Source organism: Daucus carota, chromosome 9 (assembly GCF_001625215.2).
Source record: "Daucus carota subsp. sativus chromosome 9, DH1 v3.0, whole genome shotgun sequence".
In the NCBI taxonomy this organism is placed as follows: Eukaryota; Viridiplantae; Streptophyta; class Magnoliopsida; order Apiales; family Apiaceae; genus Daucus; species Daucus carota.
Window position 1 is genome coordinate 6,260,758 of NC_030389.2, and position 27,159 is coordinate 6,287,916.

The 27,159-nt window shown below is 32.1% G+C and overlaps 2 protein-coding genes across 6 annotated transcripts; one reads left to right on the plus strand and one right to left on the minus strand.

The window, feature by feature from the left end:
* The first annotated feature begins 8,950 nt into the window (after nt 1-8,950).
* On the plus strand, nt 8,951-16,694 carry LOC108202574 (serine/arginine-rich splicing factor SR30). 4 transcript variants are annotated; one of them, XR_010287496.1, is made up of 15 exons: nt 8,951-9,100; nt 9,697-9,787; nt 10,972-11,037; nt 11,225-11,299; nt 11,398-11,503; nt 11,599-11,645; nt 11,740-11,806; nt 13,503-13,552; nt 13,773-13,829; nt 13,907-14,010; nt 14,215-14,313; nt 15,483-15,609; nt 16,074-16,107; nt 16,203-16,277; nt 16,366-16,397. XR_010287496.1 is itself a non-coding variant. In XM_017371035.2 (14 exons), exons 1-14 carry the CDS (start codon nt 9,030-9,032, stop codon nt 16,378-16,380), a joined length of 957 nt encoding a protein of 318 aa, XP_017226524.1. In that variant the 5' UTR covers nt 8,951-9,029; the 3' UTR covers nt 16,381-16,694. The 4 variants fall into 4 exon arrangements, 2 of the variants coding, with proteins under 2 accessions (XP_017226524.1, XP_017226525.1); XR_001803150.2 differs by having other exon boundaries at nt 14,218-14,313; XM_017371035.2 differs by lacking the exon at nt 15,483-15,609 and having other exon boundaries at nt 16,366-16,694.
* A 328-nt stretch (nt 16,695-17,022) lies between these two features.
* Nucleotides 17,023-25,894, minus strand: LOC108202573 (uncharacterized). Of its 2 annotated transcripts, none has more exons than XM_064084260.1 (8): nt 25,324-25,894; nt 23,858-23,935; nt 23,564-23,706; nt 21,025-21,095; nt 20,469-20,564; nt 17,833-17,925; nt 17,642-17,736; nt 17,023-17,476 (listed from the first exon to the last, which is right to left on the minus strand). In XM_064084260.1, exons 1-7 carry the CDS (start codon nt 25,822-25,824, stop codon nt 17,654-17,656), a joined length of 1,065 nt encoding a protein of 354 aa, XP_063940330.1. In that variant the 5' UTR covers nt 25,825-25,894; the 3' UTR covers nt 17,023-17,476; nt 17,642-17,653. The 2 variants fall into 2 exon arrangements, with proteins under 2 accessions (XP_063940330.1, XP_063940331.1); XM_064084261.1 differs by having other exon boundaries at nt 17,312-17,451.
* Nucleotides 25,895-27,159: the final 1,265 nt, after the last annotated feature.

Below are 27,159 nucleotides of genomic sequence, written 5' to 3' on the forward strand. Positions count from 1 at the left end.
AGGAATATGAAGCACATGGATACAAATTAGGCCTTTGAATACAAAGACAATTCTAGACAATTCTAAATCCACTTTGTCTACGAAAAAGTAAGATATAAGTAATGCAACTATGAATCTCATGAGAGTTCGATCCTAACTCAGGATGAACGCTAACGACTCGGTATGTGAGTATTTCATTTGTTGGGCAGCAAAGCTTACACTTGTTCACTGATATTAATTATAACGATTTACCAAGACCTCTTTCCTCCTCCCTTTTCTGTTCACTCATAGGGGGCCGGACCCCTCAAAGAAGGAGGGTGTTTACTGAACATCTCAATCATTGGCGGGAATATCGCCCGCATCCAATTGGAAATGATCTCGTGAAGCCGATAAACGTTTGGCGAAGAGCAATTCTGAAAGTTCGTGAGTACACTGGAGAAGAAGGATTCAAGAAAGGATATTCAACCAAAATGGTCTATCGTCATAAGGTGTTTTGGCCGAGCAAGTCGAGGCCTTTTAATCCGCATGTGTGATTGGGAGATCGGGTTGAGAAAGCTCCGCTAGAGGCGGAGCCACCTTACTTGGTTGGACTTTTAATTTAAGCTCTTTTCTTTCTAAAAGGTGAAATAGAATATCCAAAATCCAAGATATATCAAATTACACACATAAATAAAATACATAAATATTAATAAAATTCAATTTATGTCCGAGAATAAAACTCAATTAATAAATATCATATTTAAGTTGTTAAAATATTGATAGAAGAATGATACAACACTTTTAACTGAATGTACAAAGGAAGAGAATAACCACCCAAGATAGGTTAACACCGACCCCTTCTATTGAATACGATTGTGTTTGATAAACAGTATGAGCTGCGAATTCTAGTTAATAGAGCGATGCAATACTCTGCATAGTCACTCTAATTTTACTGAAACCGTGTTTCACTCAAGTTTATGATGCTCTCAACCTCACAAGAGTTAATCATCCTCCGTAAAGTGTCTGCATACCCTTTTATGCAGGAAATCAAGCTAATATAGTTATATATGATCAAATCTCTATGACTTATCCTCAAAGTCATGTTTTCTTATGATTTTGCATCCTCAAAAAACAGGTTTCTAGCAATTAATTCTCATCCAAACACTGATTTTATAGTGTCTGCGGAGTTTTTAGAGTCCCTAGGAAACTGGGACCGTGAACCTTAGCATTCTTGACACACCCAAGCTCTAGTCTCCAAGTATATCATTAATTTTTCATTATTATCATCTAATCAATGATAAATATGTTAAATAATATCATCAAAAACACGTTTCTAAAAATTAGAAAATTATCATAGTCTTTGAATAAGCCTTTTAGTAAGACTTTGTCAACAGCTTCTTTGTCCTGCATGAAGTTATTTGCTGCTGATTTTATATCTCTTAGAAAAGTTGTAAACCTCCAAACTGATCACATGGAGCTCCAAAATAAGCCCCTTTATCCATCTTGGGAGCTAATCAAACGACTCACTAATGATGGAATCTAAATAGGTTTCCTAATTATCAAAACATCCCTGTAAATTAAGCTATGCATCTCTAAATTGACCTTATAAAGGCCCGCCAATAAGCTTCTATGATCTTCTAAGGAACTTTTTAGATAGTTTCAACATCATTGTTCTCAAACAGGTTTCTTATCAGTCAAGAAGCTCTTTTTAGAACCTATTTCTTCGACACAGAAACTTGATTAAATTGATAGCATGAATCTTAATTCACCACCACCTAGTCAACTGAGCCAATATCTGACCATGAATCTCTAATATTATTACATCAAAATTTAGATACAATAGAAAAAAATAATAAATATGATTTTTTTGTTAATTCTATAAATCATTCAAATTTATCTTCTGAAAGAGTATAATTACAATTTTTGGAATAACAAAATAAATATTGTAAATATCAGTTCACTATTAACATATATAATTTTTATTGTAATATAAGTTTGTTATTTTTAAGAAAGAAAATAATTATATATTTGTAATGAACAGCTTATCTCATATATATTAGTTATAATATCAAAGTCTTGAAATATCAATAATTCAGGTCTCCAATAATTTTTTTAATATTAAAATTTATTTAATTATTCAATTTTTTTCAATCACGACATATTCAACTAAATATATTTCGGACAGGTTTATCTTAATCAATTGTCATAAAAAATAAAGAAAAATAAAAATGAACAATAATTGATAACATTCATCATTATAATAATAAAATAAATTAAAAAATATTAGGATATTTGATTAATTATATTTCTTCATATTTTAAGTATTTAAAAATTTAAATAATTTATTAAATCTACTTATCTACTTATATATATAGTAGCCCAACAGGTTCGTGTCAAGCCTCCCTCCTGAGCAAATAAATTACCTAGCTCCGAACCTGAGCTTAACTCCGAACCTAACATCTTCTCATATATATAAAAAAAAGATGTTATTCATGAGGCTTGAACTCGGGACCTCTGCAATACAAATACATCACTCAAACCACTTGAGCTACACAAACAATTAGTTTATTATTCAAAAGCATTAATGACATACTTTAAAACTTTTGTATTTATATTCGTCTCAATATCTTATTTATTTATTTGAGATGAGTTATTATTTCAGTTAAGTCTCATATATTGTTTACATGATAGATTAATATCTATAAATTAATTATTTACATAAATAAATTTAAAATTAAAAAAAATATGAATAATCGGGTTCGTGCCATGATTCAGATTTCAAAAAATAGATATAATTCGTATTCGAATTCAAATATAACTTAATAGTTTAAACGAGCACCGATACAATATTATAGAAATTTTAAGTCATGAATGTGAGAAATAAGCACAAAAACTGAGGTTTAAGCGAGCATCTTTGAAAAGAAAAATTGATGGGTTTTCAACATGGGCTATGTCATATTAATTTCTTTTATTATAAAAGGCAATTTATAAAGAGATTATAATATTTTGGAGAACACGAAATAAGGTGACTGAAAGAATATTCCTATGTAGAATATTTTTTTATTTTAAACTTATGAATTCAGAATTTGATGTGTAACTAAATCTTTTTTAAAAAAAATTATAGATATAAGGATAGTGACAATACATCAAATTTGGTGTCGGAAAATATATCTAAATGATATAATTTTGATGATATATGTATTTGAAATACTATAACTTGTGATATGAAGGTGAATTTAAGGAAATTTTATATTGTTAATCAAAAGTCAACCACATAATAATAAAACGCGTTTACGAGAACTACTAAAAAGATTTGAGTTATAAATTTTATTTTGTTAAATAAAATAACACAGAGAAATAAGTTATATATATTAAAGTCTTAAAACTATAATTTTTAATAAGCCATCATCTAATATATAACATACCAGTTAAATAAAATGATTCAAACTATAGTTAAATTAATCATTTACAAATTAAACTAATAAAATATAATTAATTCTGAACTGGATAATCTGACGCGATACGGTGAAACTAATATCTTATTAAACGGGACTAGAACAAGAATAGTTTTTTCATGATTCAAAATATCGAATATATAACTTGATCTTTAACAATTGAACATGATATGCCACATTGATTACTCCTAATAAATACGAGTATCAAAATATTAAAAATGTGAGTTTGCACAAAGCTAAAAAAGTAACTACACGACTAATTGAACTAAATATTTTATGATCTTATGAACTTCATGATGCCTAACTCATATCTACTCTCTTTTTGCTATTTGAAATTCCATAAAATCATTTGTTTGAGATCTGTTTTATAACGATTACATGAAAAATCAGTTAGCAAAAAAAAAAACGATTACATGAAAAATCATTAAAAGTCTTAATAGACAAGCTCAAAAAATTAATTATAGAAAATTAAAATTTTATAACGAGATAATGTTATAACATACTGTATCAAAGTAATATTCATCTAATATTTTTAAATTAACAATAAAAATATAATACATTGAAGTACTATATAATTGATATGAAAAATAAAAGGATAAGACACATAAAAGGTGTCAGAAATTTTTGGGGTGCAATTATACGGTTAGTAGTTCAATTGATGCTTTTATAATAAAATAAGGTACGTGTCTTTTTACGTACAACATATGTTTCAATTTTTATTTATACAAAATGTGTGCAACATATGCTAAAAAGAATGTGTTGATTATCTGCTCCATCATGTATCACTTTAACAATTATGCAAACGTACGCTCAAAAAAGAAGAAATAAATGTAGGGCAACGCGGACCACACATCTTCATTTAATCATGATTTAGGATATCGTAATTCACATATCAAAAACAGGTTTTCATCAAAATCATGGTATATTAGTTGAAATAATTTAATAATTTCAACAATAAATTACAGATACTTTTAATGAGGTATATTTAAAATTTAAAATTTCAGTATTAATTTCGAATATAATTTTGAACATAGATAATATGATAATGGTCTCTATATCCTAACGAATTTGAATATGGAAATATCAGTTCAAATGTAGTTTTTGATCTATAATTTTTTTTAAAATATACTCCCTTCATCCTATTTTAAGTGACCGTATTTGACTTTCACGGAGATTAAGAAAAAAGTAGTAAAAAAGAGTAAATTTAGTTGGAAAGTGGGTAAAGTGGTGGAATATATCAAAATTTAATAATAGATTTGAGATAGTGGTGATAAGTAGTGAGTGTGATAGTGTTTATTTAATATAAAAGAGTATAAAATAGAGAAGTAGTGTGTGTAATAGTGATAAGTAGTGTTTAAAAATAGTAAGTATAGTAAGTTCATTATTTTAGAGATGTCTCAAAAAGGAACAAGGGTCATATAAAATGGAATGAAGAGAATAGTACTTATTATTACTATTAATGCTATTAGGTTGCATATATTACATTTTTCATGTTTACATATTTTGTCAAAAAGTAAAACGTAATAGTTACGCTCGAAACAATATGATGACACACGGATATTATTTAAAACATAATACAAACTCAAGGTCCGTACAAAAACAATGGGGTCGTTTGGTTCGAATAGTGGTATCGGGTTGGAATGAGGAATCGGGTTAATCTGGTATGGGTTTGAGGTATCATATCTGATATCATGTGTTTGGTTGAGTGCCGGAATCAATATATGCAATTTTTGTAAAAAATAAGTTATTAATTTATATTAATTGAAAAAATTAATAAAATTATTATTGTTATATATTTTTGCATCATTGATTTAATTTTGTATAAAACATTAATATTTGATTACTTAAATAGAGACAAAAAAATCAAAAATGAATGGATACCCATATCTCCATCTCATACCCACCTCCTCACCTAGGTATCAAGAACTCATACCTTAGGGGTTTAAGGTATGGGTTTGAGATTATATTTTTACCAACCAAACACTAGGTATGGGTTTGGAATGGACAAACCCCATACCTGATTCCACATACCCATGAACCAAACGACCCCATAATGATATACTAGAGCCCCGTGCCTCGCATGGGCTTTTATGCTAGTATTAATGTTAAATCTATTATATATCTAATAGACCAACTATGAGTAATTTAAATCAAAATGACTAAACTACCCTTGCTCATTATACATAATTTAATTCAAAAAGACCACACTACCCTTACTCACTATTAATATTTACTTTTAATACCAACCTATTTATTAGACATTAATGTCTCTTCATTAATATGCATTAATTACTTTATAATCATTTTTAAAATTTTAATTTCTCTTCAAAAATTTTGTAAATTTTTATATTTTGCATGATTTTCGACCCATTATTCAAATTTCTGACCAATTAGACATCGATTAAACGGATTTTACCAAATCGGATCAAAATCCGTCCGACTATTGATTAATAGGTTAACTCGGCCAATTTTTAGAATGTTTAATTGTTATTATTTAATAAAATTATATACATATGTATTAGAATAACTATAAATAATATATATAACTATATGACAAAACTCTAATTCGACAAGAATCTCATTTTTCATATTAAATTTTCAATAATTTTAGGTGAGTGGTAATTTAATTATATAATTTTATACAGTGTACTATATTTTTTGTATTTATATTTTAATAAATATCATAATAGTGAGGATATGTGTACATATATACATCAATATAGAGTGTATTTGGGTAAATCTTATGAAAAGTGACTTACTTCTTAAAATAAAAAAAGTGGACTATTTGTGAGAAGTGAGTCAATACTTATAAGTGATTAAAGTGTTTGAAAAAAAATTGAAGTCCTCAAAAAAAGTTAGAATTTGAAGTTCCTATGTGTGCTTGTGACTTTTTACACAAACAGGTCAAAAAAAACATATGACTATTTTAGGAAAAAAAGCCAGAAGCAAGGACAGATATACACATAATATGACTTAAAATACAAATAAATATTAAATTGAAATTAAATTTACAAATAATCTCAATTTAAAAAAGATGAAAAAAGAATATGAGATACATTAATTTAATTCAAAACGACCAATTTACCCTTCGCTCATTATACAATATTTATATATATAAAGGTTATTATTGACTTTTAACACTAATGTATTTATTAGACATTAATGTCTAATCATTGTAAATTAATTCGATATGACTAATATACCCTTCTCTTAATACACATATTTTAATATATATATATATAAAAGTTATTATTGACTTTTAATACTAACGCATTTATTATACATTAATGTCTAAGCAATGTATTTATTATACACATTAATTATAACATGATCATTATTTGAAATTATTTTAATATTATACATATAAATAATATATATCTAATCATTTTTAAAATTTTAAATTTTCTCCACAAATTTTGTAAATTTTAATATTCTACCTGATTTTTGACTGATTAATCCAATGTTGACCAATTAATCATCGATTTAATCGAATTTTACCAAATCGTATTAAAAATTCGTCTGTTATCGATTATTCGGTTAATCGGCCGATTTTTAGAATATTTAATTATTGTGATTTAATAAAATTATATATATGATTTAATAAAATCATATATATGATTTTTTAACTATACGACAAAGACTCTGATTCGACAAGAATCTTATTTGTTTTTATCAAATTTTCAATAATTTTAGGTGAATGATAATTTAATTATAGAATAAAATTTAAATAGTGTATATTTTTTATATTTACATTTTAATAAATATCATCATAGTAAGGATATATGTACATTTAGACATCAAGATAATAAGAATTAAAATACAAGTAAATATAAATTTAAATTATATATAGGGAAATTCTTGATGGTACCCTCGTAGAAGTGGTTTTTTTCAATGGTACCATCGCATTTTTGACTTCAACCGATGGTACGTTCGTACTTTTAATTTACTCTCTATGGTACACTCGTGTACTTTTTATTTACTCTCTATTGATTACAAACTTAAAACAAATTGTATATTTGAAATCCTTGCGAAAAGTTACATAAAATAGACCCTTAAATTATGTAAAACAGAGTCAAAATGATGGTATTTTTTCTGAGCAGTTTAATGTTCGATCGTAGGTGAAGGTATACTATTTTGTCATAGTCAAAACTCTAAGCTGACGATTGCTGCGCGGCTGCTGACATAATGAGATGTTATATTTCCAATTGTGTTTAAACATCATGTAATATATACTATAATTGATGATAAAAGAAGCAGTTTGGCTGCTGACATAATGAGATGTTATATTTCCAATTGTGTTTAAACATCATGTAATATATACTGTAGTTGATAATAAAAGAAGCAGTTTGGCTGCTGACATAATGAGATGTTATATTTCCAATTGTGTTTAAACATCATGTAATATATACCATAGTTGATGATAAAAGAAGCAGTTTGGCCAAGCATCCCGGTACAGGGTCTAATGACCAGAAGCCTGAAATAGTGATTAGCCGGTAACTAATCGAATCTTGATCAATTTAATCCAAAATGACTAAACTATCCTTTATTCAAAATACATTCAGTTTGTTCGACTCGATCATTGGTGTAGATGCCGTATGACTTTCTATTATTAGATTAACACCTTTGTTTCAAAAAAAAAGAAGAAGATATTTTTCATTCACAAAATTTGAACGTACGTCTATAAAAAAAAGAAAAGATTGGGAAAATAAAAAATTTTAAAAATGATTAGATATATATTATTTATATGTATAATATTAAATTAATTCCAAAATCATGTTATAATTAATGTATATTAATGATTGGACATTAATGTCTAATAAAATAAGTTAGTTTTAAAAGTCAATAATGACCTCTCTATATATAAAAATATGTATTTTGATATTGCAGTCAATGGACTGGCTTGATGTATAATGTAGGAATTAAGTATCTATGGGGCTATGTTTGGCTACGAAAGTTAAGCCTTAATGTTTATTTGTTTTTATAAAAATGTATATTTTATAATTTTTTGGATATATCATATATAATTATGATTTAATAATAAATAAATAAATATTTAGTGTTGTAAAAAGCGGGAATCAGAAAATCAACGATTAATCAGAATGATTAATAGGATCATTATTCAAAATTAATTTAATATTATATATGTAAAAATAATATATATATATATATATATATATATAATCATTTTTAAAATTTTAAATTTTCCCCAAAATTTTTGTAAATTTTTAATATTCTACCTGATTTTCGACCCTATTAATCCAATTTTCGACCAATTAGTCATCGATTTAACCGAATTTTAATATATTTTTTGTATTTATATTTTTAATAAATATCATAAAAGTGAGGATATGTGTATATACAGACATCAACATACTATGATTTAAAATACAAATAAATATAAAAAAAGATAAATAACGAGATATAACATATATTGAAGAAAGTGATTTAAAGCAACCCGTGCTTTGCACGGGTTAAGAAGCTAGTTGAGAATGAAAAGAGAAAAGTAGTTTAGCAAAAAAGAAAAGGGAAAAGTAAAAGGCCCGAGCCCAACTGCACCCAACATCTGGTGTACACGTGTGTGTACATATATATAACAAATGTATATCTCACTCTCGAATGTTCCTTACGTTTGAGCCTCATACAAGAATTCCCAAACTATCACAAAGCTCTCCTGCACACACTTTCAGGTTACAATTCTCATTCAAATCTCTCTATATATCTGTAAAGCTATCATCTTTTTGCCTTTTAATCACTTTTCTTTATCTTAATTGATTGAATTCTGTGTTTTTTTTGATGTTTTGAGGTTTTTATCAGATCTTTTGATCTGGGCTTCTTCTGTTTTGCATGATTGTATGCGTAATTATATTTATTGATCTGGGTTTTGCGTTTGTATGTTTATTTGTTGTTATTTGATTGTGGTTTGTGTTGATGAGTGGGAATTATGAGCATGGTTGTAGATTTTTCAGTGGATTTATATACTGTTTATGTTTATCTGGACTTGGGTTCAAATTGGAGTTAATTTTATAGGGGTTCTTGTGGAACTGATATGTTCCGTAAAATAATGCATGCGTGTGCTGTGAAATTTGTTGCTATTGTTTTTCAAAGTTATGATTTTTTTTTCCAAAGTAGGGTTTTGTTAAAGAGCATGCTCAATTTTACTTGGCTGCAAGACTACCAGTTTTACAAAACAAGAATCAGTTCCTTAACAAATGCGATTCCTCGTAGAATTAGCTTTCATGTTAAAGTTGCGCTTTTTAACAAATGTGCACTCTGAATTTTGCAGGAAGATGAGTGGAAGATTAAGTCGAACCATCTATGTTGGCAATCTACCTGGTGATATTCGGGAGAGAGAAGTAGAAGATTTGTTCTACAAGGTTATTTATTCAATCAATTATTTACATTCATTTTTAGTCTGATACACTTCTAAGCTGTAGCTGACATATCTGATAAGTGCATCTCAGTGTTTTGATGTATATTAATATGACAATGAAGGTTCAAGCTTTATATGCCTGATAATGGTCTTACCCCTACTCCGTCTGAAATCACTTTTATACTTTTTTTAATTTTATATTATTCCATGTATATCTTGGTTTCCTAATAATTTAGTGAAAAGGACTGAAGCACTTTATAAAAAATTAACAGCGGGGGTACCAAAATATCAAAATTTTGTTACATTCGTGGTCTGCCTCTTTAAAGTTTCGAACTAGAGTTGCGTCTTTGGTGGCCCCTTTTTAGAAGTTAATGTCACATGCTAAAGCATTATGTGGCATATAAGGGATGTCATCGAGCCAGGTCTCGTAGTTTTGCAGGCAGGGGGGCATATCAAGGTCTCTTAACTTTTAACTCATCTCTGTGCACATAAGAAGCACATACACATTCTTATAACTGGATGCCTTCCTACATGTTAAGAAGTCAATTGATATTATTAGTTATTCCACAGCTGGACACAGTGCTGGTGATTTGCTGTCACCCCCAGATGCATCAGATGAATTGAGAAAATGATAAGAAAGAACTGCTTAAGGTCAAGTTGTGTCTGTAATTCAGTGGGGTGGATATATCCTGATGGTTGGTAAAGCATTGCATTATTCTTAAGATGAGAGGACTAACCTTATCATTTTTGTTGGCCATATGAATTGCATATAAGCTATGTTACCCGGACTCGGCTGAAAGTGTCCAAACTGGATACGTGTCCGAGTGTCGGATTCGGCAATATTTTTAAAATTTTACATGTTTTGGCCTAAAATAAGTGTCAGAGTGTCCATACCCATGTCCGAGTGTCGAGTGTCCGACACGGATACTCGAGGCAAAATGAAGAGTCCGGGTAACGTAGCATATAAGAATATAGTTCAATCACTTTTGTTATACGAACATGTATCTGTAACTTTGCACTATTTGAGAGTTGTAGTCAACAATCTATTCTAACTTTTTAAAAATATATTTCCTGCTACTCTAGGTGATATATGACGATTTGATGACTAGCATATGGTTTTCTTTAGTTGTTTAGACTGTTCAATAATCTTACTTTAATAAGTTTGTGTCTCAATTACTTTTGGTGCAGTATGGGCACATAGTGGAAATTGATCTGAAAATCCCACCCAGACCGCCTGGTTATGCTTTTGTTGAGGTCAGACTGTTGTTTTCTGCTCACATATGGTTTAATTATGTTGTTAAGTTTGTATTTGGAAAGATTTTGCGTTGTAATAAGAATATGCAGTGCAAAGTTGCTACGGGGACCTTGATTAATAAAATGCATGTTAACTTTTCAAGGTCATCCTTCTTTCTAAGTGTTCTTGCATTTCATATATATCCAGTTTGAAGATGCCCGTGATGCTGAAGATGCTATTGAAGGTCGGGATGGCTACAAATTTGACGGGCAACGGCTAAGGGTTAGTGTTGGCATGTCAGATCTTATTGCTTTCTGTTCTAATGTTACAATGGTTATAAATGCTTTTTTTTTGTTCATGTTCCTCTGGTCTATGTGAAGGTTGAATTTGCACATGGTGGCCGAGGATCATCATCAGGGGATCGCTATAGTAGTTACAGTAGTGGTGGGAGCCGTGGTGGGGTTTCTCGAAGGTCTGAGTATCGCGGTAAGCACATTTTGAGCTTCATGTTTATATAACCTGCTGTCTTTGGTATCGGTGGAAATGCATGTGCTAAAGACTTCCTGTCCTCTACTTCGCAGTTTTGGTCACTGGATTACCTTCCTCTGCCTCGTGGCAAGACTTGAAGGTAAGGATGGATGCTCCTGTCCCATGGACTAGCTTGTTTGGCCATATTGTTGGGTATATGGATTTGAATTTTCTCTCATAAAATCTAACTGTAGGATCACATGCGTCGTGCTGGGGATGTTTGCTTCTCTCAAGTTTACCCAGAACGTGGTCATGGACGCGGTATGTTGAATTTGTCAAAATTCTTGTAGATAGTAATATTTCCTTTTGTAATTGTAAATTGGCCTTTCGGGTATGCGGATCTATGCGAAGGACACTGACCATGTATTTCAGGGTAAAACTAAATGAGATTAGTGCTGGATATTAATTTTCCACTCCTTTTATCACGTTTTAAGGGTAGCTTATATTTGGAACTTCCTTAATTTGAAAGTTTTGTTAAACTTGCAAATTTACAAAGTCAGTCGAAAACATGTTTGGGAATGATGTATGCTAATACCGGGTCATCTATTTGCCTTACACAGTGGGTACTATACATCATAGGATTTTATCGGTACTTTGCTTATTTGATCTAGAATTAGACGTTCATATTTAGTAATGGAGTCATGATTGATAGTTAATGATGATTTATGGCTCATAGTCAAATGGTTAACATTGTCGTAATTCATGATAAAATTGATTGACTGAGTGTGTTGGCATAAAATTGATCGACTGGATAGCATGCCTGTAATCAGTATTGGACATACACGTGTGCATAATTTGTCAAGTGACACGCCATTAATTGCAAAAAAGAAAGAAGTCTTTATTGTTTCCTTTACAAATCAACCTCTGACTTCAATTTTCAGGTTCTCCATCCAATTAAAATTTTCACCAAGTTTAATCTATATTTAGATCATTTAGGTTCCTCATAAAAATATAAGACACATGGTGTTCTATGAAATGTCATAATAGAGATATGGTCGGACTATACTTTGTAATTGATAGTAATGTGATACAGTTATATAAGTGTGTTGGCCTGCGTTAACAAGATCAAATATTCGAACTATAAATTGGCCAGCTTTGCATGTCTTTTTTTTTTTTTTTAGAACTATATGCATATTGAGGAAGATAATAGGAAGAAAGATATACAATAATAAGCTTGCTTCGTAGAAAGACTGATCTTCAATCCTTGTTTGAAATCTGTTTTTCTTGACTTGCTATTTTTCTGTTTTGGTTTTGACTTTTCTCAAATAAGATCCACAGAGTTGTTTATGGTGATTTGACGAAGAAATGGATCTAAAATTTTGTAAGTGTAGTTCATAGCGACCAAATTTTAGGAAAAAAAAAAATCTGTTGTCTTGTGTTTATAGTTCTGTGAACTTGTTTCCCGAGTTCAAGTCTGACAATGACTTTTTTTCTGGTATACTTGGGAACTATCTCTTTTTTGTAATTTTGTTATGTACTCTCTAAGATTTGGCAGATTCCAAAAAAAATAGAAGAGCAAAATATTTACAGTTTGTGAGAGATATATTGCACTATTATTATTTTGCTTCAGTAAACGTATTCATTTCATCTCTTTAATAAAAGAAGTATTCTCCCTGTTTTGTTCTATCATAGTTCAAATACAAACAAGTTACTTTTTCTGTATTGGCCCAGTATTTGGATGTTGTAGCAGTTCGTCAGAGATAATTGTTGTTGTTGTTTGATATATAAATGGTTAATCAAGTAAATTTTATTGGTAGATGTCCATGCTTAGATCACTCCAGGGGCGCTCCATTAATGCAATCAATTACTCTTATCTAGCAGAAAGAGAAGATTGTTACATATAGAGAAGTGAAGCTTACATGGTTCTAATGTTTGCTCTCCATTGAAATCGAAGTACTAAAATTGATTTAGGTTTCTGTTTAATGTTGTTGATGTTGTTTATTATTCTTAATTGTAGGTGTCAGCGGAGTTGTAGACTATACAAACTATGATGACATGAAATATGCGGTAAGTTAGCTACATTGTATTTGTATAATGTAATTAGGCATAGTACGTATCTGTATAATGTAACTATGCATATTACATTTACCTTTGTGTCTGAAATTATTTATTGTTGATAGATGTACTGTAAAAGAAATATGCATAAGTTTAGTATTGCATGTTCCTAAAATTTTTGCTACATACACAAATATATATTTAATCTGAACTTCACCGTATCATATTACAGATCAGGAAACTCGACGACTCTCTGTTTAAAAATCAATTTTCGAAGGCCTACATACGGGTAAGTAGTGCTGGATGGTCCAAGTTCTTTCCAAAATTTTCAAAGCTTTTAGATTAATTTTCTTTAACTAATTATAGGTTGAGGAATATGATGAGAGACGTGGTTACTCTAGGAGTCCTAGTCGGAGTCCGTATTCAAGAAGCAGAAGCCGGAGCCGCAGTTATAGCAGCCGGAGCAGAAGGTTCAATTTTTTTACACTTGTGAACTAAACATATTAAGAACATTTTTTATACATAAAAAATTGTTTTAATATATTTGTAGATGTAGTTCAATACCAGCATACCCAAAATTAAATTGTATAGAGTGAGTTAGGGGTTTGCTATTATATTGTAGTTTCTTGGATGTTCTATTCTTTATTGAATACTGACTAAAACTGGGTTTTTAGCAGCGAGTCTCCAAGGGCAAAACATCCTCGTCGTGCTCGATCCAGGACTCGGTCTCGTTCAAGGTCTATTCGTTCTGAATCATCTCGCTCAATATCTCGGTATGTATTCACCCATGTTTGTATATATCTTCCCTGCGTTCAGTTGCAAATTTTAGTCTTTTCACCTATTGCATCTGTTGACTGATTATTAAGTATATATATCTTTTTGTACATAACTTTTTGGTATTTATGCTCAAATGAGTTTTATGACCTTTAAGTTTGTCGATTTTTGTGAGGCAAATACTGTTGTTTCTCATTTTTACACATTACTTTGTTTTAGTATCTGATTTTTGCTTTCGTTGATGGATATGCTTAAATAATCATAAAATCAAATGCTATTACGAATTCATTCTTTAGCTTATTTTTTTAATATATGCTCCTCATTTGAAATTTAATATGTACACCATCGGAACAAATCGATTTGATGTTTGAATACTTGCGATAGTTGAAAATGTGTTGCAAGTCGAATGCTATTTTTAATAGCCGGGTCATAGCCACTTTGTGGCACATGCTTTAAATGTTGCATGCTTTGAAGGTTGACATGTAATTGGGTTGAAAGTCAAGTGTAATCCATCGTCACATTCACATTATTAATTTTAAGCTGACTTCTGGCCAAACTATCGTTTCTTGATTGTGTGAAGGTTGATTTCATGTCTATAATTTTTCCCCAAGTCGTTTACTCGAAAACACTACAGGAATTGCACACATACCTTCTTCTTGAATGTCAGATATATACTGCCTATCTGTCTTCTTTCCTGTATATCGTCAATAACATGGAGAAAAGTCGATAATACATCATTCTCAACAGTTTATTTTATTTTTTATTTCCAAATAACTACAGTCACTAGTAGATACTGGAGGAATTAATTTATTCCCTTCCTTTTTCTGTTCCCCAACTCTTTTTCATCATTGGGAAATGTCAAATGAGAGAATAGTTATTAGCTTCCGAGACATTTGGTCAGTATATCTTTAACTAGTCTGCAAGTAACATGGTCTTTAAGAACTGATATGAATTAGCCAAAATAATTATTCCCAAGAGTGTTAGATTTTGAACCACCATTTTTTTTAATAAGTTCCTTGAAAAATGGTATGACGACTACAGAGGGATGGTTTTGCCACGACACAGTTCTTAATAGTATTCGGAGTGAGATGGGCCTAATTGAGAAAGGATCTAAAACTGCCCTGTTATGCTGCCACGATTATAAAGAATTCCCTTGTTTGTTTTCTAGATCTGGCTTTCTGCGGCGATCTGGGGATATCATGTTAGGATTTTGATGGGTATGGTGCTCAGACTTTTGGTTGTGGCGCTATGCTGTTAAGGGATGGGCAGCTCTAGCCAGCCTTGATCCCCTTATGGTAAATTATTTCTTATATGTAATACGGTGTGTGTCTCTAATGGGCATGCTGAACACAATAAACTAAAAGACAATAAACTGTTCTGTAAAGATCGATGATTAGGATCTAATTACTAGGACCAATGTTGAAAGCTGGATGAATCAGTAGATCCCTTCGATTTTTTTTTTAGTTGGCTTGGTGTTTCTCTACCACGGTGAGACATGTGAATGCTGATTACTTCTCTCTGTAACATGGTACTGAAATTTGAGTGCCTACTTTTTAGTTTGGGCATTTTATAGAACGTACCTAGAAACAGAAATGTCTTGATCTTTGTCAAACACGCTCATTTCTCTTTTAGAACGATGCCAAAGATTAAAAATTCTTTTTCACTTGTGTAATGAGAGAAGATTCCTCGGATAAGAGGTTTTGAAGTATTTCTATAGAAAATGGACTTTGATTTGGGTTTTTTCTTCGAACTTTTGCAGGTCTCGCTCAAGATCTAGATCTCCAGCCTATGCTGTAAGTCAAATTACTTGTTTTGTAGAAGAGATGCGAATATATTTGTTGTTTGGATTAGTTTTATTTTCTGTGTCTGAACATGGTGTGCTTTATAGTCTCGTCGCCGCAGATCGGTTAGCAGAAGTCCAAGCAGGGATAGACGCATTTCCCGATCCCGTCGCTCACCTTCGGTATGTTTTTTGCCCTTAACTGCAAGCAGTGGGTCTCATCATGCACGCTTCTAGTTTTGTAACTCCTTTGTGTTATACTTTGTCGCAGGTGCTATCTGATTGAACCAAGACGTTAACATGAGTGGCTGCTTATGGAGTAGGACAGATCTCTGTCTTTGTTTCTTAGTTTCTTTCTTCAGGAGCGAAAGAAATAGCCTTATTAGTATGTATGACTTGGATTTTAAAAACAATTAGGGGTACTACACTTTGGTGGTTATACTTGAGGCGTTTGTGTTAAAATTTGAACCGGAGGTTATGGTCAGATCTAGACTTTGAATATTGTTCCCGACTGTGCTTGCTAGAGAGCAGGACTGTGTTTACTTACTGTGCAATGGATAGAAATAATCAAGAGTTGGAGATGGAATTATTATATTTTAATCAGTGGCATACAATTATGGATTCAAATTTTGTTGATGCTATATGTTGAGTTTGCAGATGTCTTGAATTTGCATGAATGTGATTTCATGAATTCCCAGTTGATATGTTTGCTATAAAAACATGTTAAGAGGCAGTTGTTTTATATGAAAATATGTTTCGAAGGAATGATTCAAAGCAAGCGTTGTTTTAGTATCTCTATTTACTGTTATCACAACCGATAACCGACGCAAAGCTTCTTGAATCTTCCTTGTATAAAAGCTCCCTCACTTCATCAGTCTTCGTTTTGTACCACATCTCCCTTCATGTGGCCACACAATCTGAACTCATGTATGTAAATACCACCTACATTGTCATTAAAGTTTTAAAATGTGTACCATCGCCGAGATGGACGCTCAAGTACTACCATTTTTTCACATTCTTTACACTTTCCTTGCTGTATTTCAAACTTTAGTCGGGAGTTCATATATAATTTTATCTTGTTCATATTGCGCAGTCCAACAGTTTTTGAACCTCTTGCAATCTTATATATATCTAAAACTCGTCGCATTTGTCGCTCAAGAGCTCAGCCATCCTGCATACATGTTGCATATGTTGGAAGGTCAAGAAAAGACGACAAACATCTTCCTCTGGAAACAGCTTCCTTTGCTATATATTTCAGCAACATAGTTCCCTTTTACTCGTACATTTCCAGGAGTTTGAGATTCGAATGATCTTTAACAAGCAGTCAGCAACAAGTTGGTGTCTCGTACACATATATCTGTAAACACAACTGAATTACATCCCTGAGGATGAAACCATAATCAGACAAAATTTGAATAAATAAACAAACTCAAAAGTATTTTATATTATCTGCTTCGAGTAGGGGAGTTTAAAGCCCTAGTGGGAGGGTTGTGTGTGTTTGAATTTCTGTAACTAAGCTTTACCAACAAAAAGAAAGTATACCATACCTTTCAAGGGTGTCAACATATAAATATCTTATATTCTGGCGTTGCGCCTCCACAATTCAGGTAGTTGACATCAGCTACACATTCTCCAAAATCCTCTGGCAGAGAAATAATATGAATATATAAGATTATATCTGTTGTTTATAATAATTGTTTGACGGAACTTCTAAGAGGCAATAAAGAAGAATAAATACCTTCATATAAGGTCCTTACGTAATGAGCATATCTAGGGATGAGATCTTTATAAATGATACCATCTGGACGTGCATCCAAGACTACCAGGACTCCTATAAAAAGAATATTAAAAAATCCAAATGAGGCCAATTATCTGGTCCATATGCAAAATCCAAACTTTTAAATATCATAACAAAGTAAAGCAACCAGGAAAAGTTGAGATTGCAGTATACAAATTACAATCATGCACAATTACAGACTCAGGAACAGGGACACACACACCATGGAACTAAGGAGAGTGGTGACAACACACTTTCTTTTAATGAAAACAATACATATATGAAAATTGACCCGAATTTGTGTTATCCACTTATGTTTGATAACATCACTATATTTCATCTACTTTATGTAACTGATTAACTCTAAGTGGACTTCCCTATTCTTATCTCTGCACAAGCGCAGAACTACCCCTTACATTCTCCCCAATCATCTGTTCTCATATTTGCCCTAGGTTCTATAATGTTCCAAAACTATTCCTACCTGTGACAATTACTATCTTCCTGAATTGCGACAGACCATTCTGACTAGAACAGGTCTTCTCTCTTTTCTGGTTTTGATTTCTCTAAGCTGTATAAACTCTTTCAATATACTGCTTTGTCAACGATGGTTTTTTATGGTTATTTTTAGAGGGTGGAGACTAATGGAAAGAGAAGTAGAAAAGGTAAAAAAAAAATAGTTTATAAAAGTATATACATACACCATATACACATAATAATAAACATGGTAGCCGGAGGTAGCAGGCATGTGATTAATTCAGGAAGTGACAAAGATAAGTTAGAGAGATAAAAGAGTAACAAGAATGAGTAGTCCAGATATTTCAAAATTAAAATAATACTGGTTGTGATAAATTTATACTTTTTAGTTTAACAAAGGTTTCTATTGATTATTAGCATATATATCTAGGCCAACATTCCATGGAGGTCCTTCTTATATGGAGTTCCGTAGTACATATAAAATATTATTCTTATTATAAATTCTATTATAGAATAAATATAAAATATTATTCTAATATAATACTACGACATACATATATTATAAATAATTTAACACTTAATATTTGAACAAAAAAGCTGATTTTTTAAAACTGGTTCTAAAGTAGAATAATTCTGAATAATATTATTCTGTTGCAGAATTATGTTGAATATTGCATGATTTTCAATGATTTTTGGAATAAAAAATTTGTATAATTTCGTTCTCGATTTACTAATTAAAATTTGTTATTATATTTCATTAAAAAATATAAAAAATATTTGTATTATGTATATATTTATAGTGGTGTACTACGGAACTATATAAGAGGGTATGCTATGGAGTGCTACCCATTATATCTAAACTATCTATACTACATTAATAAAGCCGAAGGATTAAAAATTTGGTTGGTTTGTTAAGTACTAGGGATATTGACCGAAGACAAGATCGTGACAGTTTTAATGATGAACTAAAGTAAATATACATGAGCATACGAAAACATTTAAATTCGAATTATAATGACTTCAAATCTCAAAAGAATAAGAATAATGCCCGTTGACACTCCAGAATTTTATATATTCGATTGTGTAAGAGCTAGTTCAATGCAATGCTATACTTACATCTATTGCTATATTATGGCAACAATTGCAAATAAACCAACATAAAAGGGGTTTCATATTTGGATGCATCCTTGGTTCTTGGTCTATAAAAGTCAAGGATGGATCCAAGCACATCTTAAATAACTACAAATTGAGGTTGAGTCAAACATATATTGCATTGTCCATCACTAAATACCAAAAGCATATTAAATTGGATAAAAGTTAAAAAAGTTAATTAAATTTGAAACTAGCTTTAGAGTGCAACTTTTATTTTAGCACCAATAAACACTTTTTTGATGCTATATTTTAGCAATAGCAATAGGTATTTGGTATATAGAGCATTGTACTGGCTCTAATGTGAATACAATAAAGCTCATAACTGCAGTCGAAACTTAAATTCATCCACACAAATACACACATGCTTAAATTACGCTCGTCATTTATTTAGTCTCAAGTATTCTACGTTTCATTCCTTCATATATTCTAACATCACTTAATTTCTATACTCAGTATTGATAAGGAAGAAAAGACAGCAGCTGGTTCTTGACCCCAGCATTATGTAGCATTAACCACATGTGTCCATGTTGTCAAATCTAAAAGTCCTAAATTTTCTTCAGGCCCTTCTTCTGAGTACACCCCAGGTCACTAGTCAAATTGCTAGGCATTCTTAAACCATTATTCAACGAGGAGTGAGAAAAGGAGCTAGACTCTTTCTGGTTTATTTTCTTCGGGATTACCTGAAGAGTTTGGCCATTATCGTAATTTCTGTGAGTGTGTATAATTTAAACTATCTCAAGTCCAGTGAGCAATTAATTGTGAGTGCAGTGTGCAAATAACTGACTAAGGCAGTTGATAATACACTGTAAAAATAATTAAATGGCAAGACCGCATTCACAATCCTTGAAGATAGTCCATTATAGGTTACTCCTTATTGTTAAATAATACTAGAGAACATTGACTATCAATAAACAGAGTCAAGAGCCAAAAAATTATCTGCAGCAGTTGAACCAAATGAAGAGAACAGGTACCAGGTGCCAACCAAGCTGTAGTGGATGTATCAGGCAATGGAGCCAGCCACAAAATATTCCGAAGGTTCATTGATTCATCGTACTGCACATTTGACCCTGACAATTAAATAATAGAATTTAAAACAATTTTGTTCATCATACAGATTTTATATTGAATGAATAGTTTGCCTTTTAAAAGTCAACACTTTATGACTTGGTGAATTTTTTAAGAATCACAAAGTAAAAAAATATAGTTCTAGGAAAGGGGTGGCTATACAGATACCCCATCTTTAGTTTTTCGTTCTCTTATTCTTGAAAAGCATGATAAGTGGAACCTCGACAATCTAATAATCAATATATTGGTAATCTCGATAAATTAATAAAATTTGTTGGTCCGAAGGATATTCATTCAATGAGAGTTTAACTGTTTATATATGAACACACATATATTGCAAGAACCAAGCATTATAAACTCAATTAGTCAACATCACGCCTTCATGATTTTAGGTATGTTCAAAACTTCAGGGTAATAGACTATAGAGTAATAGACTATAGATGCAATAGAAGCCAAAAGTACCTGCTTGACAGTAGCCCATATTGTAGGGAAATGTATTTTTGTCAAAGGCTGGGTACTCTTTTGCATGAAACCTGACATTTTGGCACCAGAAATATATTAGATCATCATAATAGTAAGTAAATTTATTTCCAGTCAAAGAGATATAGGAAATCAATGAAGCTTATTGCTCATCAACCAAATGCATCTATTTATTATTGTTGTATTGTTTGGCAATAGGTCAGAAATACTAATACCAGCATAAAAGAGGTCCACAAAGAGGTGCATCTGTGCATGTTATATCCTAATGCTATAGCGATAATGAGTATATGGAACGCATTAATAAAAACTCCTCTCAATTTTTAAAGAAGATTCCACAACTACATCATATTTCTTCCGCTAACACTAATTTTCAACATCCTGAACCTCGTTAGGCAACTTGACCAGAATGAAAAATGAGCCCCGTGATCAGAGTAAAAAACTGTAAAGTTAGACAACATATTTGGGGCTAAAACAGTGTTGCGCACCAAAACGCAATGTTCGGATTCATAAAAAACATGTAAGATATACATATATAGACAGTACATATTATAAAACGTTATATACTTATAGATAATAAAGCATTTATAAGCAAAAGTCAATTATCATAAATGATAATGCAACTAGATTACATAAATTCAAAGCCTAGAATAGTTTAAAGGCAGAGTGGCAAAGAAGTGTAAAGTTATTCACTAAATCACCTTCTTCAATATTTTGATTCGGATCCTCAACAAATTCTTGTTCATACTTAATAATTGCTTCATCAATCACACGTCTTTTACATTATGATCCCATGGAACTATATTTCCCTTTTGAGGATCCCTCCGAGGCATGCGACCTATTATAATATAGAAATAAATATAATTTCAAGTTATTAATTTTTTAGATTTTAAGAGTTGGGATTAAATCTACAAAGTCTTAAGTTCTGAATCTGACCTAGTGAGTAATGAGCCTCTCCGGAAGCAATTTCAACATCCTTGTATATTAATCCGTCCACTTCGGGAAAAACTTACTCATTCTCATTATTTTCACCATCTCTGTCAAAGCTTCCAACCAACCATTCATTGCTTCCGTCAATTTCGTGCAATGAGATGAGATCAATGATGTTAAAGAGTTCATATCTATGCTTCAAAGGTCTTGTACTTGACAAACACTAAATCATTCAATTTTTGTTGTTCAAGTCGGTAACTTTTCTATGCTATGATATTTAAGTGCCAAAGTGTTTGTTTACTCTGTGTACCTTCATAGCAAAAAAAAGAACCGACTTGAACAACAAAAATTGAATGATTTGGTTTGTCAAGCTCAAGTACAATAGACCTTTGAAGCATAGATATGAACTCTATAACTGCATTGATCACATCTCATTGCACGTAATTGACGAAAGCAATGAATGGTTGGTTGGAAGCTTTGACAGATATGGTGAAAATAATGAGAACGAGTATGTTTTCCCGGAAGTGGACGGATTAACATACAAGGATATTGAAATTGCTTCCGGAGCCGGAGAGGCTCGTTACTCGCTAGGTCAAATTCAGAAGTTAGGACTTTGTAGATGTAATCCCAACTCTTAAAATTCCAAAATATTAATAACTTGAAATTATATTTATTTGTGTATTCTATATTAATAATAGGTCGCGTGCCTCGAAGGGATCCTCAAAAGGGAAACATACTTCTCTGGGATCATCATCTAAAAGACGTTTGATTGATGAAGTAATCATCGAGAATGAGGACAAGTATGAAGAAGAAATTGAATTTGTTAAGGATCTGAATCAAAATAATGAAGAAGAAGATGATTTTGTGAATATTGAAGAAGATGATTAGTGATTTAGTGGATAACTTCGCATTTCTTTGCCACTGTACCTTTAAACTATTCTAGGCTTTGAATTTATGTAATCTGGTTGCATTATTATTTATGATAACTGACTTTTGCTTATAAATGTTTTATTATCTATAAGTATATAATAATTTACAATATCTACTGCCTATATATGTAATTTTACATGTTTTCGATGAATACGGGCGTTGCGCTTATGCCCTGTGAGGCCTTTGTGCTTCGGTGCGCATATCGCCTTTAACAACACTAGTACCACATCAATGTTGTATAAGCTATGAAATGTTGTAGAATTTAACCCCAATCAACTATAATGATAATGGGCTAGTTGTCAAGTTGGCTACGCTAGTGTTGCACTTCTGGGCTTTCGGGTGTCGGGCAACACTTTCGGTTTTCCAAGGGCTTTAGGCAGAAAAGTAATCGGAGTTCGTAACAAAGCCCCTAGTTGTAGTCCCAAGACTCAATAACAATATCCTAATTATTCATAAATAGACTGGAAAAAGTGAAAGCTTATTATAAAAGTGTAATTCTCGACTCTTATTACACAGCCATATTATTTGCAAGTCATATAAAGTATCTGTAAAAACCAAACATGCCAGTTTCCCCAAATCTCCTTTTCAGTTTTACACATTATACATAACAACAGTAACAAATACAGTCATATAAATGTATGCAGGCAGTCTAACACTGACTTACAATATACCAAGCCTCCCTGAATCAGAGGCAAGAAAAATGTGACCATGAAAGAAGTCATAGCGATTAAGTGATACATTCAACCCCACATCAGGACCTCGAACAGCAATAAGATTGAATAAAAATTCTAGGTATGAATTCAAATCCTACATGATCAGAAAAAGATAGATAATAAGCAAGATTTTAGCAACTATTTTACAAAATAACACAAAACATACTTATGATACAGAACACATTTTTGTGCACAACTTGCTACCAACTAGAAGTGAGTATTTGAATATATAATTTGAAACTAACCTCACTTATAAACTGCAGTCCATAAGGGGTTCTTGTTAGCTCACATCGGTTTTCCTTTGATCCTTCAATATCAGGTACCTATCAAATTAACCTAGGTATACATAACGGACAACATAAAAAGGTATAATATCATACTACATCCCAAGCAAATCAGTTAAATGCTTTTATCAGCTTTGTCAAACCTCTTTAACAGATTCAACAACGTTGTGCTTCACCTATGATTGGTGATATTTCATGTTAAACCTTTTTATTCAAAAAAGAAAAATAAATGTAAAATGCCAAGAGCAAAATACTTAAAGATTTTTTTTATTTTTTTTCATTGGACTTGATATTAGCACTTTGATTGCCATGGCACGTACTACTACATGGTACATATATAAAAAGTTTTAGCCTTTGAAATTAGTTTATTTAGAGATACAAGAATAAGATATTACAAAAAGTAATTTATATAGACTACGTACTTTATATAACAACTAGGCAGAATTGTTTTTAGAGATAAAGATCGTTTTAGACTAAAATAGTTGTAGGTGATTGTTTCGACCATTGAACAATAAGAAACAAATAGCACAAGTAATATATACGAAACAGATAAATACCAACAGCAAAAATGTTTCATGTGACGTACCATCAGTTAAAACCGTAACACGTCAATATTATCATATGGTACCTATTAGCCATTCTATCCAGATGGATGTTATATCTGGTTGGACAGAAGAGAGTTTTGTGGAAATGGAATGAAATGAAAATTTACTTTATTACGCACAAATCTTATTTATGAGATGATTAAACTCCATCGTTTTTCAACACGCTCATCCATCCTTATATTCTCATTAATGTCAACAAGCCAGTCCCAATACAAGTTCACATCAAGAAATGCAACGGTGCATACATAATTTTTAAGATATCCAATACATGGATTAGTTCAAAGAAAGTCCAATAGGGTAATGCTTAATTAATCAGAATGTGTGATCGAGTATTATAATATCAGGAACTTCATTTTACTCGGTATTTAATAATTAATCAGAATGTGTGATCGAGTATTATAATATCAGGAACTTCATTTTACTCGGTATTTAATAATTAAAAACAAATCTAAGTTTGACACTAACAGAAAAGAACTCAAATTCTACTTTCGGAAAATGTAACGAAGAACAAGCGTAAACTATTGCATATTGCCAATAATTTCTTGCTTGTTCTCTTAGTAGTCTACACGGTCGTTTGCTAAAGTATATGTAAAGGATATGGCAGTGGTAGAGTAATTTGTAGTGTAGGGTGCTTTATGCCTTACTTCCCTAGTTAATTTCAAGGCACTACTTATCCCATCTTTATCTATTTTCAGTTGTGCCATTTCCTTGCTGATATAATGTTTATAAATATACATTACTCTGGCCTCCACATTTTGGGTGTTGGCCCCCATTACATTAACAGAACTCACTTTAATCTTTATATACTCAATACAAACTTACAGGTATAATACTTGGGTCCAAGGCCCACTGTATAGCCCCCACATCCCCGCCCGAATCAACCGCAATTCTCGCAAGCTCCCTCACCGCCTCCGGTGGCCACCACACAGCTTCATTCTCCTCCTCCCTCCTCATTTCCGGCCAACCCGACCCAAACCCGGGTCGGGTCGCCTCGACCAGTCCACTCTCCACACCTCCCCCACTCAGCACACGCCGAACGGGGTCAACCCCAGATCCAAAATCCAATCCGGGTCGGGTCGGGTCAAAGGGAACAATGAACTTGAAGCAAGACTGGAGCTGGCGAGCTTCGTAAGCGTTGACTGAGGAAGCTTGCTGAGGAGAGCCGAGGAGGGAGATGAGATGAGAAGGGGTGGCGGAGGAGACGGGTCTGAAGCGACGGAGAGAGTGTTTGGAGTTGGGGTTGGAGAGAGAGCCGGCGGCGACGGAGAGAGAGAAGAGGAGAGTGAGGGAGAGAGATGGGTGGTGGTGAAGATGATTTCTCATTTCACTGCTCAATGAGAGGAGACTACCAAACAAACTCAAACAGGTATTTTAGGAGCCATGTTCTGGAAAGGGCAGATGGAGCGGCAGGAATTGACTAATGCAGTAAATTTTTAACGAGAAGTTACATTTTTAACCTTCCACTAATTCGACTATTATTATTAAATGTAGCGTAGTCAGTAAAATATTATTAAATGCACATGCTAAGCACAGAATTTTATAGTTTTAGAGGGTTTTGATTGGTGTGGTTGTTGTAAATGCAGGGGGGCCATCATTATTGAAGAGTGTAAGCCAATCAAAACCCTCTAAATCCATAGATTTTGGTGCTTAACATGTGCCCATGGGCACACCATAGAAAAACCGATTTAACTATTAGCCGAAGCAAATAGATCTATATATATTACTCCTTCAATCCCAATTTAGATAAGTCTTTTACTCATTTCACACATATTAAGGAGTATTAAATGATTCTTCGTTTTTCCATCTCTACCCATATTTATTGTTTTGACTTTCAATTGTATTAGCTATATGTTATATTGGAAATGATAAATAAGTAAGGGTAAGTATGGAAGATTGTAGATAAATGTGCGTTGAAAAGAGAGAGGCTTAAGTATTTTGGGATAAAAAATTTTCTCAAAAGGGTAATCTAATTTGAAATGGAGGTAGTATAGACGGAGATAACCTTGAGATTAGGTCGTTATCGTTGTTGTCGGGAGACGGTACCGGAAACGGAGATATTGCCTGAAATGGAGTTATTTCAGAGATGACATTTGATACAAGGTCGTGGACTTCGTCGTCGTCGGTAGAAGCCGCTGGAGAAGTGAGAAACATCGGAGCAGCGAAATTTCCCGTCGGAAAAGGGAGCTTAACGCGAATAGCAATTACGCTCAGGATGATTAGCGCCAACACCGCAAACATTCGAAAAGCCATTGTCAGGAGAGAGCTAGGGTTTTTGACTACTATTACAAACTAACATGCGTTGGCCAACCACTTATGCGGCCTCCTATAAGTTATCACACACTAATTGATATACACACTCCCACACATGATCCACATAATACCCTCCGTTTTTAGTTTGAATTTTCCTGTCAATCGATGAACTTTTTTCGAAATTCGACTTCATTGTATTTTTCTTCATCTTCCAACGATCAATTTCCATACCATACGTCTATATTTCGATGTGATTTGGAGATTTTTTAATTTTAGTCTGTAGTTTGTACTGTAAGAAGGTTAGTAATTCTATGCTTAATTACGTTGTTTATTTTTCTCTACTAATTGCTACATTTTCCATGTCATCATTATTTTAAATAAAAAGTTGAATGTTAATGCGAATAATCT

Excerpts from the sequence above, each read along its gene's own strand:
- LOC108202574 (XM_017371035.2), top strand. The coding sequence starts at position 9,030 with ATGTTCCTTACGTTTGAGCCTCATACAAGAATTCCCAAACTATCACAA. Across the intron at positions 9,101-9,696 it reads TCTCCTGCACACACTTTCAG|GAAGATGAGTGGAAGATTAA; the intron begins GTTACAATTCTC and ends TGAATTTTGCAG. Across the intron at positions 11,504-11,598 it reads TCGAAGGTCTGAGTATCGCG|TTTTGGTCACTGGATTACCT; the intron begins GTAAGCACATTT and ends TCTACTTCGCAG.
- LOC108202573 (XM_064084260.1), bottom strand. The coding sequence starts at position 25,824 with ATGAGAAATCATCTTCACCACCACCCATCTCTCTCCCTCACTCTCCTC. Across the intron at positions 21,096-23,563 it reads TCAGGGAGGCTTGGTATATT|GTTTCATGCAAAAGAGTACC; the intron begins GTAAGTCAGTGT and ends CCAAAATGTCAG. Across the intron at positions 17,737-17,832 it reads CGTAAGGACCTTATATGAAG|AGGATTTTGGAGAATGTGTA; the intron begins GTATTTATTCTT and ends TTTCTCTGCCAG.